Source organism: Arachis stenosperma, chromosome 8 (assembly GCF_014773155.1).
Source record: "Arachis stenosperma cultivar V10309 chromosome 8, arast.V10309.gnm1.PFL2, whole genome shotgun sequence".
In the NCBI taxonomy this organism is placed as follows: Eukaryota; Viridiplantae; Streptophyta; class Magnoliopsida; order Fabales; family Fabaceae; genus Arachis; species Arachis stenosperma.
The window spans coordinates 6,346,485-6,361,165 of NC_080384.1; the positions used below are offsets into that span (position 1 = coordinate 6,346,485).

The 14,681-nt window shown below is 37.9% G+C and overlaps 1 protein-coding gene and 1 non-coding gene across 2 annotated transcripts; both read left to right on the forward strand.

Annotated features, from left to right (window-relative positions):
• Positions 1 to 443: 443 nt before the first annotated feature.
• On the forward strand, positions 444 to 547 carry LOC130947113 (small nucleolar RNA R71). The gene has a single exon (XR_009072523.1). It is a non-coding gene; the product is annotated as a small nucleolar RNA R71 (small nucleolar RNA).
• Positions 548 to 9,512: 8,965 nt separating this feature from the next.
• On the forward strand, positions 9,513 to 13,955 carry LOC130944695 (probable sodium/metabolite cotransporter BASS3, chloroplastic). The gene is made up of 5 exons (XM_057873157.1): positions 9,513 to 10,046; positions 11,146 to 11,241; positions 11,335 to 11,641; positions 11,736 to 11,983; positions 13,297 to 13,955. The coding sequence occupies exons 1-5, from the start codon at positions 9,664 to 9,666 to the stop codon at positions 13,532 to 13,534; spliced, it is 1,272 nt and encodes a 423-aa protein (XP_057729140.1). The 5' UTR covers positions 9,513 to 9,663; the 3' UTR covers positions 13,535 to 13,955.
• Positions 13,956 to 14,681: the final 726 nt, after the last annotated feature.

Consider the following 14,681-nt stretch of genomic DNA (forward strand, 5'->3'; position numbering starts at 1 on the left):
GATTTGGGTGATTTCTCCATGAAGAATTATAGGTGTTACCATAGGGTTCTCCTAGGTAATTCAGCTCTTCCATTGAAGGGTTCTCAGGATCATAAGCTTCTTCCTCAGATGAAGCATCCTTAGTACTGCTTGGTGCATTTTGCATTCCAGACAGACTTTGAGAAATCAAATTGACTTGTTGAGTCAATATTTTATTCTGAGCCAAAATGGCGTTCAGAGTGTCAATCTCAAGAACTCCTTTCTTCTGACTAGTCCCATTGTTCACAGGATTCCTTTCAGAAGTGTACATGAATTGGTTATTTGCAACCATTTCAATTAGCTCTTGAGCCTCTGTAGGCGTCTTCTTCAGATGAAGAGATCCTCCAGCAGAGCTATCCAAGGACATCTTAGATAGTTCAGAGAGACCATCATAGAAAATACCTATGATGCTCCATTCAGAAAGCATGTCAGATGGACACTTTCTGATTAATTGTTTGTATCTTTCCCAAGCTTCATAGAGGGATTCTCCATCCTTCTGTCTGAAGGTTTGGACTTCCACTCTAAGCTTACTCCATCTTTGAGGTGGAAAGAACTTTGCCAAGAAGGCATTGACTAGCTTTTCCCAAGAGTCCAGGCTTTCTTTAGGTTGTGAGTCCAACCATATCCTAGCTCTGTCTCTCACAGCAAAAGGGAATAGCATCAGTCTATAGACCTCAGGGTCTACCCCATTGGTCTTGACTGTGTCACAGATTTGCAAGAATTCAGCTAAGAACTGATGAGGATCTTCCATTGGAAGTCCATGGAATTTGCAATTCTGTTGCATTAGAGAAACTAATTGAGGCTTAAGCTCAAAGTTGTTTGCTCCAATGGTAGGGATAGAGATGCTTCTCCCATAGAAGTCGGGAGTAGGTGCAGTAAAGTCACCCAGCACCTTCCTTGCATTGTTTGCATTGTTGTTGTTTTCGGCTGCCATGTCTTCTTCCTCTTTGAAGAATTCGGTCAGGTTCTCTAAAGAGAGTTGTGCTTTGGCTTCTCTTAGCTTTCTCTTCAAGGTCCTTTCAGGTTCAGGATCAGCTTCAACAAGAATGCCTTTGTCTCTGCTCCTGCTCATATGAAAGAGAAGAGAACAAGAAAATGTGGAATCCTCTATGTCACAGTATAGAGATTCCTTAAGGTGTCAGAGGAAAAGAAAAATAGAAGGGAGAAGGAGAAGAAGAATTCGAACTTTAATTAGATAAGGTTCGAATTGTGCATTGAGAAGGAGTGGTACTCCATAAATAGAAGGATGTGAGAAGGAGAGAAGTAATTTTTCGAAAATTAATTAAAATATTTTGAAAACATTTTTGAAAAACACTAATTGATTTTCGAAAATAAAAGTGGGAAAGAAATCAAGTGATTTTTGAAAAAGATTTTGAAATTAGAAGTTTGAAAAAGATTTGATTGAAAACTATTTTGAAAAAGATGTGATTAAAAATATATGATTGAAAAGTTATGGTTTTAAAAAGATGTGATTGAGAAGATATGATTTGAAAACAATTTTAAAAGATATGATTTGAAAACAATTTGAAAAGATATGATTTTTAAAAATTAATGACTTGCCTAACAAGAAAAGATATGATTCAAACATAAAACCTTTCTCAACAGAAAAGGTAACAAATTTAAGATGTTCAATCAAATCATTAATTGTTAGTAAGTATCTTTGAAAAAGGAAAGAAATTGATTTTAAAAACATTTGATTGATAAGATTTGATTTGAAAAAGATTTGGTTTTGAAAAACTTTGAAAACTTGAAAAAAAAAATTGATTTTGAAAACAAAATCTTCCCCCTTAGCCATCCTGGCGTTAAACGCCCAGAATGGTGCACATTCTGGCGTTTAACGCCCAAAATGCACCCTTTTTGGGCGTTAAACGCCCAACCAGGTACCCTGGCTGGCGTTTAAACGCCCAACCAGGTACCCTGGCTGGCGTTTAAACGCCAGTCTGTCCTTCTTCACTGGGCATTTTTGAATGCCCAGCTTTTTCTGTATAATTCCTCTGCTGTATGTTCTGAATCTTTAATTCTCTGTATTATTGACTTGAAAAGACACAAATTGAAAATATTTTTGGATTTTTTTTTTAATAATCAAAATGCAACAAGAATCAAATAACAATGCATGCAAGACACCAAACTTAGCAGTTTGTATACTACTGACACTATATGAGACACATAAACACTCAAGTCAAAAGAATTCAAAGATCAGAGTAAGAAATCATCAAGAATTACTTGAAGATCCTTAAGACACATGAATGAATGTATGCAATTGACACCAAACTTAAGATTAGACACTAGACTCAAGCAAGAAACATTTTTTTTGAATTTTATGATTTTATAATAATTTTTTTTTGTGTTTTTCGAAAATTAAGTGGAAAAAGATATCAAAATTCTTGATGAGAATTCCAGGAATCAGTGCAATGCTAGTCTAAGACTCCGGTCCAGGAATTAGACATGGCTTCACAGCCAGCCAAGCTTTCAAAGAAAGCTTCGGTCCAAAACACTAGACATGGCCAATGGCCAGCCAAGCCTTAGCAGATCACTGCTCCAAAAGCAAGATCAACAAGCTCTTGTGATGATAAGTTGAAACCTCGGTCCAATGAAATTAGACATGGCTTTACAGCCAGCCAGATTTCAACAAATCATTATGAAACTCTAGAATTCATCTTCAAGAATTTTGAAAAAAAATAAATGCCTAATCTAAGCAACAAGATGAACCGTCAGTTGTCCATACACAAGAACAATCCCCGGCAACGGCGCCAAAAACTTGGTGCACGAAATTGTGATCAATACTTTTCAAAACATAAACAATCCCTAGTAATGGCTCCAAAGACTTGGTGCTCAATACCATGGCATAAACACAACTTCGCACAACTAACCAGCAAGTGCACTGGGTCGTCCAAGTAATAAACCTTACGTGAGTAAGGGTCGATCCCACGGAGATTGGTGGTATGAAGCAAGCTATGGTCACCTTGTAGATCTCAGTCAGGCAGACTCAAATGGGTATAGTGATAAACAAATAAAGCATAGAGATAAAGATAGAGATACTTATGTATATCATTGGTGTAAGAGCTTCAGACAAGCGTATGAAGATGCCTTCCCTTCCGTCTCTCTGCTTTCCTACTGTCTTCATCCAATCCTTCTTACTCCTTTCCATGGCAAGCTCGTGTAGGGTTTCACCGTTTTCAATGGCTACCTCCCATCCTCTCAGTGAAAATACGTCCCTGATGCTCTGTCACAGCATAGGCTAATCATCTGTCGGTTCTCGTTCAGGCCGGAATAGAATCCATTGATTCTTTTGCGTCTGTCACTAACGCCCTAGCCTGCTAGGAGTTTGAAGCACGTCACAGTCATTCAATCATTGAATCCTACTCAGAATACCACAGACAAGGTTTAGACCTTCCGAATTCTCTTGAATGCCGCCATCAGTTCTCGCCTATACCACGAGGACTCCGATTAAAGAATCCAAGAGATATTCACTAAGCCTCGAATGCTTGTAGAACAAGAATGGTTGTCAGTCACCTTATTCATAGGTGAGAATGATGATGAGTGTCACGGATCATCACATTCATCAAGTTGAAGAACAAGTGATATCTTGGACAAAGAACAAGTGGAATTGAATAGAAGAACAATAGTAATTGCATTAATACTCGAGGTACAGCAGAGCTCCACACCTTAATCTATGGTGTGTAGAAACTCCACCGTTGAAAATACATAAGAACAAGGTCTAGGCATGGCCGAATGGCCAGCCTCCCAAATGATCTAAGATAGCATAAAAATGTGTAGATAGCTACCCCGATTCTCTATATCTAAATACAATAGTAAAAGGTCCTACTTATAGAAAACTAGTAGCCTCAGGTGTACAAGGATGAGTAAATGACATAAAAATCCACTTCCGGGCCCACTTGGTGTGTGCTTGGGCTGAGCAATGAAGCATTTTCGTGTAGAGACTCTCCTTGGAGTTAAACGCCAGCTTTAGTGCCAGTTTGGGCGTTTAACTCCCAATTAGGTGCCAGTTCCGGCGTTTAACGCTGGAATTTCTGTAGGTGACTTTGAACGCCAGTTTGGGCCATCAAATCTTGGGCAAAGTATGGACTATCATATATTGCTGGAAAGCCCAGGATGTCTACTTTCCAACGCCGTTGAGAGCGCGCCAATTGGGCTTCTGTAGCTCCAGAAAATCCACTTCGAATGCAGGGAGGTCAGAATCCAACAGCATCTGCAGTTCTTTTGAGTCTCTGAATCAGATTTTTGCTCAGGTCCCTCAATTTCAGCCAGAAAATACCTGAAATCACAGAAAAACACACACAAACTCATAGTAAAGTCCAGAAAAGTGAATTTTAACTAAAAACTAATAGAAATATACTAAAAACTAACTAGATCATACTAAAAATATACTAAAAACAATGCCAAAAAGCGTACAAATTATCCGCTCATCAAACCCGAATCCAAAGAGTTATCTTACAATGGTTTGGGGGAAATACTTAGATTTCAGTCCAGAAAATGTAAGGTTGGCGTTCAACTTGCCTATGATGCAAGAAGATGCATGCCCCTATACTAGAAGGGTCAACTTTGATCAAAGGTTGGACCAAGTCCTCATGGACATATGTGTGGAAGGAGCTCAATGGAAAAGAGACTCAAAAGGCAAGCCGGTTGAATTGAGAAGACTGGACCTTAAGCCTGTGGCTAGAGGATGGTTGGAGTTCATCCAACGCTCCATCATCCTCACTAGCAACCGATCCGAAGTGATTGTGGATCGTGCCATCATGATCCATAGCATCATGATTGGAGAGGAGGTAGAAGTTCATGAAGTTATCTCTCTTGCATTCGATAAAGTAGCCGAAAAGCCCTCTACCTTGGCAAGGCTAGCTTTTTCTCATCTCATTTGCCATCTATGCTACTTAGCTGGAGTTGTCATAGAAGGAGACATCCTCATTGAAGAGGACAAGCCCATCACTAAGAAGAGGATGGAGCAAACAAGAGAGCCCATTCATGGATCTCAAGAGACGCATGAGGAAGCTCATCATCAAGAAATCCCTGAGATACCTCAAGGGATGCATTTTCCTCCAAACAACTATTGGGAACAACTTAACACTTCTCTAGAAGACTTGAGTTACAACATGGACCAACTAAGGGTGGAACATCAAGAGCACTCCATCATTCCCAATGAGATTAGAGAAGATCAAAGGGCTATGAGGGAGGAGCAATAAAGGCAAGGAAGAGACATAGAAGAGCTCAAGGACATCATTGGTCCTTCAAGAAGAAGGCGCCACCATCACTAAGGTGGACTCATTCCTTAACTTCCTTGTTCTTATTTCTCTGTTTTTCGGTTTATGCTATATTTTGTCTATGTTTGTGTCTTTATTATATGATCATTAGTATTTAGTAACTATGTCTTAAGGCTATGAATAATTCCATGAATCTTACACCTCTCTTAAATAAAAAATGTTTTAATACAAAAGAACAAGAAGTACATGAGTTTTGAATTCATCCTTGAAATTATTTTAATTATATTGATGTGGTGACAATACTTTTTGTTTTCTGAATGAATGCTTAAACACTGCATATTTTTTATCTTGTTGTTTATGAATGTTAAAATTGTTGGCTCTTGAAAGAATGATGAACAAAGAGAAATGTTACTGATAATCTGAAAAATCATGAAAATTGATTCTTGAAGCAAGAAAAAGCAGTGAATAACAAAAGCTTGCAAAAAAAAAGAGAAAGGAAAAAATAGCAAGCAGAAAAAGTCAATAGCCATTAAAACCAAAAGGCAAGGGTAAAAAGGATCCAAGGCTTTGAGCATCAATGGATAGGAGGGCCCAAGGAAATAAAATACAGGCCTAAGCGGCTAAATCAAGCTGTTCCTAACCATGTGCTTGTGGCATGCAGGTCCAAATGAAAAGCTTGAGACTGAGTGGTTAAAGTCATGATTCAAAGCAAAAAGAGTGTGCTTAAGAACTCTGGACACCTCTAACTGGGGACTTTAGCAAAGCTAAGTCACAATCTGAAAAGGTTCACCCAGTCATGTGTCTGTGGCATTTATGTATCCGGTGGTAATACTGAAAAACAAAGTGCTTAGGGCCACAGCCAAGACTCATAAAAGTAGTTGTGTTCAAGAATCAACATACTTAACTAGGAGAATCAATAAGGCTATCTGAAATTCTAAGTTCCTATAGATGCCAATCATTCTAAACTTCAAAGGATAAAGTGAGATGCCAAAACTGTTCAGAAGCAAAAAGCTACAAGTCCCGCTCATCTAATTAGAACTAATATTCATTGATATTTTGGGATTTATAGTATATTCTCTTCTTTTTATCCTATTTGATTTTCAGTTGCTTGGGGACAAGCAACAATTTAAGTTTGGTGTTGTGATGAGCGGATAATTTATACGCTTTTTGGCATTGTTTTTAGGTAGTTTTTAGTAGGATCTAGCTACTTTTAGGGATGTTTTCATTAGTTTTTATGCAAAATTCACATTTATGGACTTTACTATGAGTTTGTATGTTTTTCTCTGATTTCAGGTTTTTTCTGGCTGAAATTGAGGGACCTGAGCAAAAATCTGATTCAAGCTGACAAAGGACTGCTGATGCTGTTGGAATCTGACCTCCCTGCACTTGAAAAAGATTTTCTGGCGCTACGGAACTCCAAATAGCGCGCTCTCAACAGCGTTGGAAAGTAGACATCCAGAGCTTTCCAGCAATATATAATAGTCTATACTTTGTTTGAGTTTAGATGACGCAAACTGGCATTCAACGCTAGTTTCATGCTGCATTCTGGAGTAAAACGCCAGAAAAACATCACAAACCAGAGTAAAACGCCAAAAACACGTTACAACTTGGCGTTTAACTCCAAGAGAAGCCTCTGCACGTGTAAAGCTCAAGCTCAGCCCAAGCACACACCAAAGTGGGCCCCGGAAGTGGATTTTTGCACTTAAACTTATTTCTGTAAACCCTAGTAACTAGTTTAGTATAAATAGGACATTTTACTATTGTATTAGACATCTTTGGTCTCAGTTTTAATCTGTTGCTCATCTTAGGAGACTATTGATCACGTTTTGGGGGCTGGCCATTCGGCCATGCATGGACCACTATCACTTATGTATTTTCAACGGTGGAGTTTCTACACACCATAGATTAAGGTGTGGAGCTCTGCTGTACCTCGAGTTTTAATGCAATTACTACTATTTTCTATTCAATTCACGCTTATTCTTATTCTAAGATATCACTTGTACTTCAACCTGATGGATGTGATGATTCGTGATACTCATCACCATCCATCCTTATGAACGCGTGCCTGACAATCACCTCCGTTCTACAAGCAAGAGCTAGAGTGTGTATCTCTTGGATTCCTGATGCACGACGCATGGTTTCCCTCTCCTGACAACAGAGCCTTCCATTCCGTAAGATCAGAGTCTTCGTGGTATAAGCTAGAATCCATTGGCAGCATTAATGAGAATCCAGAAAGTCTAAACCTTGTCTGTGGTATTCCGAGTAGGATTCAGGGATTGAATGAGTGTGACTAGCTTCAAACTCGCGAGTGTTGGGCGTAGTGACAGACGCAAAAGGATCAATGGATCCTATTCCGACATGATCAAGAACCAATAGCTGATTAGCCATGCGGGAAACCGTAGAGGACCATTTTCACTGAGAGGATGGGAAGTAGCCATTGACAACGGTGATGCCCTACATACAGCTTGCCATGGAAAGGAGTAGGAATGACTGGATGAAGCAGTAAGAAAGCAGAGATTCAAAAGGAACACAGTACCTCCATGCGCTTATCTGAAATTCTCACCAATGAATTACATAAGTATCTCTATCTTTATTTTATGCTTTATTTATCTTTATATTTTTGAAAACCATTATAACCATTTGAATCCGCCTAATTGAGATTTACAAGATGACCATAGCTTGCTTCATACCAACAATCTCCGTGGGATCGACCCTTACTCACGTAAGGTATTACTTGACGACCCAGTGCACTTGCTGGTTAGTTGTGTGGAGTTGTGACAAAGTGTGATTCACGTTTGAGAGTGCCACCAATTTTTTGGCGCCATTGTTGATGATCACAATTTCGATGAAGATCCACCCTCTATGAAGATCCACCCGGTCTTCCATGTGAGTATGCTTAAACCATATCATGAAGACCAAGATGAACCGAGTAGAGGTGACTCGAGTCGTGCTCCGCCTGTGGTGATTAGATCCTTTGATAAAGAAATCGAAGAGATCTTAGCTAATCGCGTCGTACGACGAAGAGGAGTACCACCAAGTATCCAATACTTGATCAAGTGGAAAGGACTCCCGATAACCAAAGCAAGCTGGAAAACTCGTGAAGATCTGTGGCAATTCCAAGAACACCTACAGCGCTATCATGAATAGAATGCGACGAGGACGTCTGCGCATTAGGTGGGGGAGAATGTCACGGTAAATTTTAGAAGGTTAAATTTAACAGTGTTTGTAGAGCTTTCTAGAGAATTTGAGAATGCTCTAGATGGTTCCGGAACGTTCTAGAATGTCCTAGAAGGTCCCGGAATACTCTAGAAGGTTCTAGAATACTCTAGAAGACCATAGAGTATTCTAGAAGAGTGTGGATGTATATAGGAGTATAAAGAGTAGTATGGAAGAATCTAGAAGTATTTAGAGAGTTGTGGTATGATGGATATTTGTAAAGAATGTTCTAGATGATCAATCTAGACCGTTGATTAGATTTAATCTTAACCATCCATTGAGGAGGTGGATGGCTATAAATAGGGTGAAAGTTAGAGTTATGTGTGTGTGAATAATTTGTAACCAACACTTGAGTAATAAAATGTTCTTTCTACCAAAGCTTCTTTTCTCTTGTGTTCTTAACTTTCTTGCTAAGTATTGAGGGTTAGGCTGACTTGATCTTAGCTCAAGGGCTGCGTTTGTTTACAGAGACAGGACACTGAGACACAAAATCGTGTTTGGCAGAGGAGACATAGACAGAGACAATGTGTCCAGAGACACTGAATTAGTGTATTTTGTGTCCATCCTGACAGGAAGGACACAGAGACACTAACAAGGGACACAACTTATTTTTTATTTTTTCTTTCATTATTTTTGTTAATTTTTCATAATTATATTTTTTATTATTATATTTTTCATCTCAAATTTTTTGAATGGAAAAAAATAAGAATAAATTGAATTTTTATAATTTGTTCTAGTTTATTGCCAAACAGAATACAAGAACACAAAATTTTGTGTCTCTGTCCATTAATGTCTTGTCTTATCCTATTATCAGTGTCTTGTCCTGTCATGTTCTTAAAAAACAAACGCAGCCAAAAAGTTGAATAAAGTCCGAGTACTGACACAATAACGTTAGAGTGTGTCCAAGGCCATGACAATAGGCTACATTTATTGCGACTACGACTTCTAACATACAAACAGGATGCTTCCAGGGGCTAATCTTGACCCGTGTTCACTCACACCACACTCCAAATTCCAAACCCAATCAAATGACGAACAACCATAAGCATCTCATCTTATATCTCTTTCACACCCACATGTACGCAAATAGAATGCCAATCTCTTCCCTAATCTCATCTTTTCTGCAACACCGCTGCTTTCTCTTTTCTCTCTCCTCCTCCTCCTCCCGAACTCGCCGGCGATACCGGACGATCATCGCCGGCGGAACCTCATGTTCTCTCTCTCCATGGCCGGAACCTCCTGCTCCTTTCAAGTTCCCTCAATTCCCCTTTTACGTCACGGAACTCGCACCAATTCCACTTTAACCATCAATTCTCTCGCTTTCGCTCGCACTTGTGGCTCCTTTTCTGCTTCTGCTTCAGTTTCGAAGGGTGTCTCCGTTTTGAGCTTCGCGTGCTCGACGTTGCACTTCAAGTGGAGGGTTGGGTTCCTCCGGAGGCACGCTAACGCTTCGTTTCTTCCTTCTGGGGTTGATGGAAGTGCCGTCGCTGAAGTTGGAGAAAAGAATTGGTCTCAGCTTTTGTCCGCATTACTTCCTTTCGTTGTTGCAGCCACTGCAGTTGCCGCTCTTGTTCAACCTTCCACTTTCACTTGGTGTGGTTCTCATCGTACTTTTTTCTTTCAGACTTTTGTGAAAAAGAAAAAAAAAAAGTTATGATAGGATTTCACTGCTTAATTGGTATATCATCATTTTTGTCATCCAATAGATTATAGTTATAAACAAAACGGTTTCTTAATAAAAAAAAATATTGTGACCCTCTAAATCACACAAGATTTATGAAGTTGTGCCAACCTTTTGTGATCTTTGGAGGCGCTACGGGTGCGTTTCTTTCATTCTGAACTGGGAATGGAGATGTTGTCAAATTCTTAAAATTCAACATCTTCTCTAGGTATTTTCTCTTGATCTCCAATAAATTAGTATATCGAGAGATCACAATTTAGGGTCATCAATTGGAAAAAAAAATTTGAGATAATCGGTTTCTGAACTGAATTAGAATTGAAATTTTCAAATGGCAAAATAATAGTTCACCCTTTTGAATTTATTTATTTTCCCACAGTATCTAGAATAGAAAAATATGGTTAAACAAAACAGGCCTTTATGGTTCTGACGTTCTGTTGATCCTTTTTGATGAATTTATTATAATTTACTTTGTTTATTTACTTAAATGTTTTGTTTGTTTCTTATTCTCGCTATATATGGATAGAGAACAAAGAATTGGATGAAACACTTGTGCTCGAAAATTTTCTTGGTTACTACTTACCACTTATTATTTAATAGCACTGATTTCATCTGTTGTTGACATATCCCGCTTTCACGATACTGGTATCTGAATTTTTAATTTGTATTTGTGCATGAAAGGTCTTTGTTTTCTAGCAATTGACTTATGTCTTGATGAAGTTAATTGTTTATTTCCGAGTTTTTGTCATTGTACGATAGAGTTTTTGGATTCCAATTTATTTGAGACTATAACTACTATCTGTTCATTTAAAAGTTGTAGAAATACACGTTTTTGTGGTACTCTGACTGAAATTTATGTGCATATGCTGCTGAGCCAAACAAACTCTTCTCTCTTTATCCATTTCTTTTTTTTTTTTTCTTTGTTTCCTTAAAAAGAATTTTTAAATTCTACCATTTATTGGTAGCTTGTAATAATCAATCAGTGGAAGAACTGAGAGCTTTTAACTGGTTCAGGGTATCTAAAGGGTTATATGCACCTGCACTTGGTGGGATTATGTTGTCCATTGGGATAAAACTATCCTTAGATGATTTTGCTCTTGCATTTAAAAGGTGCGACTCTCACCACTGTTCTGTTTATTCTTTTTATTATGTTTTATTAGCAACTGTTCATACTTATTCCAATTCATCATTTTTCTGTTGCAGACCTCTACCACTTTCATTAGGGTTTATTGCGCAATATGTGCTGAAACCTGCCCTTGGTGTTTTGATTGCAAAGGTTTTTGGTGTCTCTAGAATGTTCTATGCTGGATTTATCCTCATGTCTTGTGTTTCAGGGGCTCAGCTATCCAGCTATGCCAGTTATTTAAGCAAAGGGGATGTGGCCCTAAGCATTCTTCTCACAAGCTCTACCACTATTGCATCAGTTATTTTTACCCCCCTATTAACTGAGCTTCTGATCGGATCAGTAGTCCCAGTTGATGCAATTTCCATGTCAAAGTCCATACTACAGGTAAGTAACACTTCAGAAAATACCCAGCTTTGAACTTGTACACTATTCTACTTGAATTCAATTTGGTGACTGTTTTAGCTGTAACTTCAAGCAGGTTGTTCTTGGACCAGTTACACTTGGTCTTCTTCTCAATGCATATGCAAAGCCAGTTGTATCTGTTCTTCAGCCTGTGATGCCCTTTGTTGCTATGATATGTACTTCCATGTGCATTGGAAGCCCTCTTGCTCTAAACCGAAGTCAAATTTTGTCTGTTGAAGGACTCCGATTGGTTTTCCCAATAATAATATTTCATTCTGTTGCCTTCACTTTAGGATATTGGTTCTCAGACAATCCGTCTTGGAGGTATGATTTCTGAAACTTGGCAATATTCAGAATCCACAGTTCAGTGTTTAGTTGTATTCTGCCTTTTATGTGGCTTCACTGTAAATAGGAAGTGATTTCTGCTTGTCCTTTCGTGGAGTTGGCAATCCAGATTTTTGATTGGTGTCACATATTGAGTTATGATTTAATATGATGACATTGATAAATTTCTGATATAAACTCTCCAACCAGAATAGTTCTTATGTGCCCTTGGGACAAACCTCTTGCTCTGCACCAACAATTGATGTTTGCCAAATCATTATTGTGGGCCTGTTAAGTTGCTTTAAAATATTATGAATTTTCTAAAATAACCTTGGTTAGTACTGATTTTATGTTTACCTCTTAGCAATTGCTCATCTTTTGTGTCTGCCTCAGCTATTTCTAAGAATAAATCATTGGCACCTTTCCCTTTAAGAGAAACAAATCAATATTTTGAAAGAAGAAAAGAGAAGAAAAGAAATCACTGTCCACCGTTTTAGGGTTTTTTTTTTTCTCATCTGCACTTTCCATTTACCTATTCAACGTCAGCGTTTTGACATTAATCCAGATTCTTCTTTCATTTTTATTTTTACAATGATAATGAGGGGAATCTGACATAGTTGTGCTAAAAATTTCCTTCTCAAAGTAAACAGCAAAAACCTCTTTTGGCACATAACCAATGCTACACAACGATACTGTGTGTTTGTAGGACAACATATTTGAAAGTTGGAGAAATTCTTATATCCTTGGTATTGTAAATCTTGAATGCCAATGGTAAACTCAGAAATTTACTTTTCCTTTTGGGTATGAAGCGTGAGTGTGCATATGCCTTTTCCTCTCTTTTTAGTTTTGACATATACGGAATTTCTTTCTTTTAGGAATAACAATGATCAAACTCTAGATACATGAACAGTTATATCTTTAATAAGTAGATGAGGAGATAAAACAAGGATTTAAATTTGAGAAGAAAACATAAGATCAGTATTAACTATAGTTATTTTGGAAATTCATAATATTTATAAGTGATTTAATTGACCCACAGGAATGATTTGAGAAAAATTAATTGGTGCAGAGCAAGAGATTTGCCCCAAGAGCACCCAAAGATTTCTCACCGTTCTCAATAAGATGATAGTTTGTCTGTTTTCTTCTATAGGAAGCAGTAATATATTTCTTACTGAAACTTAGTACTTAGTAATAACTTTGGAATTCATTGAATATCATAACTTTTATATGCAAGTTGATGCCAGAAGCCACTTATAGTACAATTGCTTCCTTGGATGCCATATTCCAAATGTATGACATAGATACTGTCACAGGCAGGAAGAACAGGTAAGCAAGACGATTTCATTATGCACTGGGATGCAGAGCTCCACACTTGCAGGGCTTCTAGCCACCCAGTTTTTGGGAAGTAGTCAGACGGTTCCAGCTGCATGTTCTGTTGTCGTAATGGCTATAATGGGTCTCTGCCTTGCCTCCTTCTGGGGAAGCGGCTTTCGAATTAGAGACCTGTTCTCACTATTTTCCCTGAGAACCAATTACACTGTCAAGGCTTAACTTTTGTTTATAACTTCGTGATAGCATCTGGTGGCGCCTGGAAGCCGGATAATGTTAATTTTATGGCTAGGAAGGGGTAGATATATGAATTCCAAGTGTATAGAATGAGGTTTGGATAGGAATACTGATATACACCAGATCAGTTAAAGATTTACTTAGTTACGAAATGTAGATTTATAGATGAGTACCAACTATTATTATATAGCTGCTAAATTAGTTTCTGTACATAGCCTCAAAGTATGATTTACCAACATCAGAAATTTCTCTACCTTTGTCGCTCTATTTATGTACCTAGAGCAAACACGTAGCCCGGACGGTGCTTTATTATGCAAGTCTTTTTAGGTGATTGCTTCGGTATGATTATATATCGGTACAATATAGAAGGTGAACAAATAAAAATTTGCCACGTGGATTATATTTATTTGCATCGGCATTTATTTTCTATTTAAATTTTAAAAAATATTATGTTATTACGTATACAAAAATATTCTCACAAAAGGACAAATATATCCTAATAATTATTTATGTTAAATGATTAAATAATTTTTTTATTTTTGTGAGAAAAAGTCAATCACTCTTTTACAATCAAAATTAAAATTAAAATGGCATCAATCTAATACCTTCAGAAAAAAAATCAAATCAAATAACTAAAAAAATGATGTGTTTGCTTTAATTCCTCTCTCAACATTAAAGTTGCACAAAATATGATGAACAAACTCTAACCCAGGCAAAAAGTTTCACCCAATCCTCATCTCTCTGTTCCCGCTCGCCCTTCCTTGTTGCATCCTTAATCTTGTCTTCGTGCGGTGTGCTTCCCTGCCTCGCTCTGCTGTACTCTCACCACCCTGCCTCCTGGTGTCATGTCGTCTGTGGGTGTTGCTGTTTGGGTGTTATATCGCATGATGCTTCCTGAAACGGCCTATAGATGTTGCCGTATTGCAAGTTGCTAGTGTTGCCATCATTGCTGCTCTCTTTTCCACCATAGTTGATGCATCCACATCTTTAGTAGTTTTTCCTTATTAATTTTAGTCTATAAGCTAATGATTCTTGTTATTTTGAGTAATCGTGTCATGGTTTAGTGCATATTACTTTGAGTGTGTGAATTTTTTTTGTTATAGGAGATCTTGGAAGAAACCACGCAAAAACA

Excerpts from the sequence above, each read along its gene's own strand:
- LOC130944695 (XM_057873157.1), top strand. The coding sequence starts at position 9,664 with ATGTTCTCTCTCTCCATGGCCGGAACCTCCTGCTCCTTTCAAGTTCCC. Across the intron at positions 11,642-11,735 it reads TGTCAAAGTCCATACTACAG|GTTGTTCTTGGACCAGTTAC; the intron begins GTAAGTAACACT and ends AACTTCAAGCAG. Across the intron at positions 11,984-13,296 it reads TCAGACAATCCGTCTTGGAG|GCAGGAAGAACAGGTAAGCA; the intron begins GTATGATTTCTG and ends ATACTGTCACAG.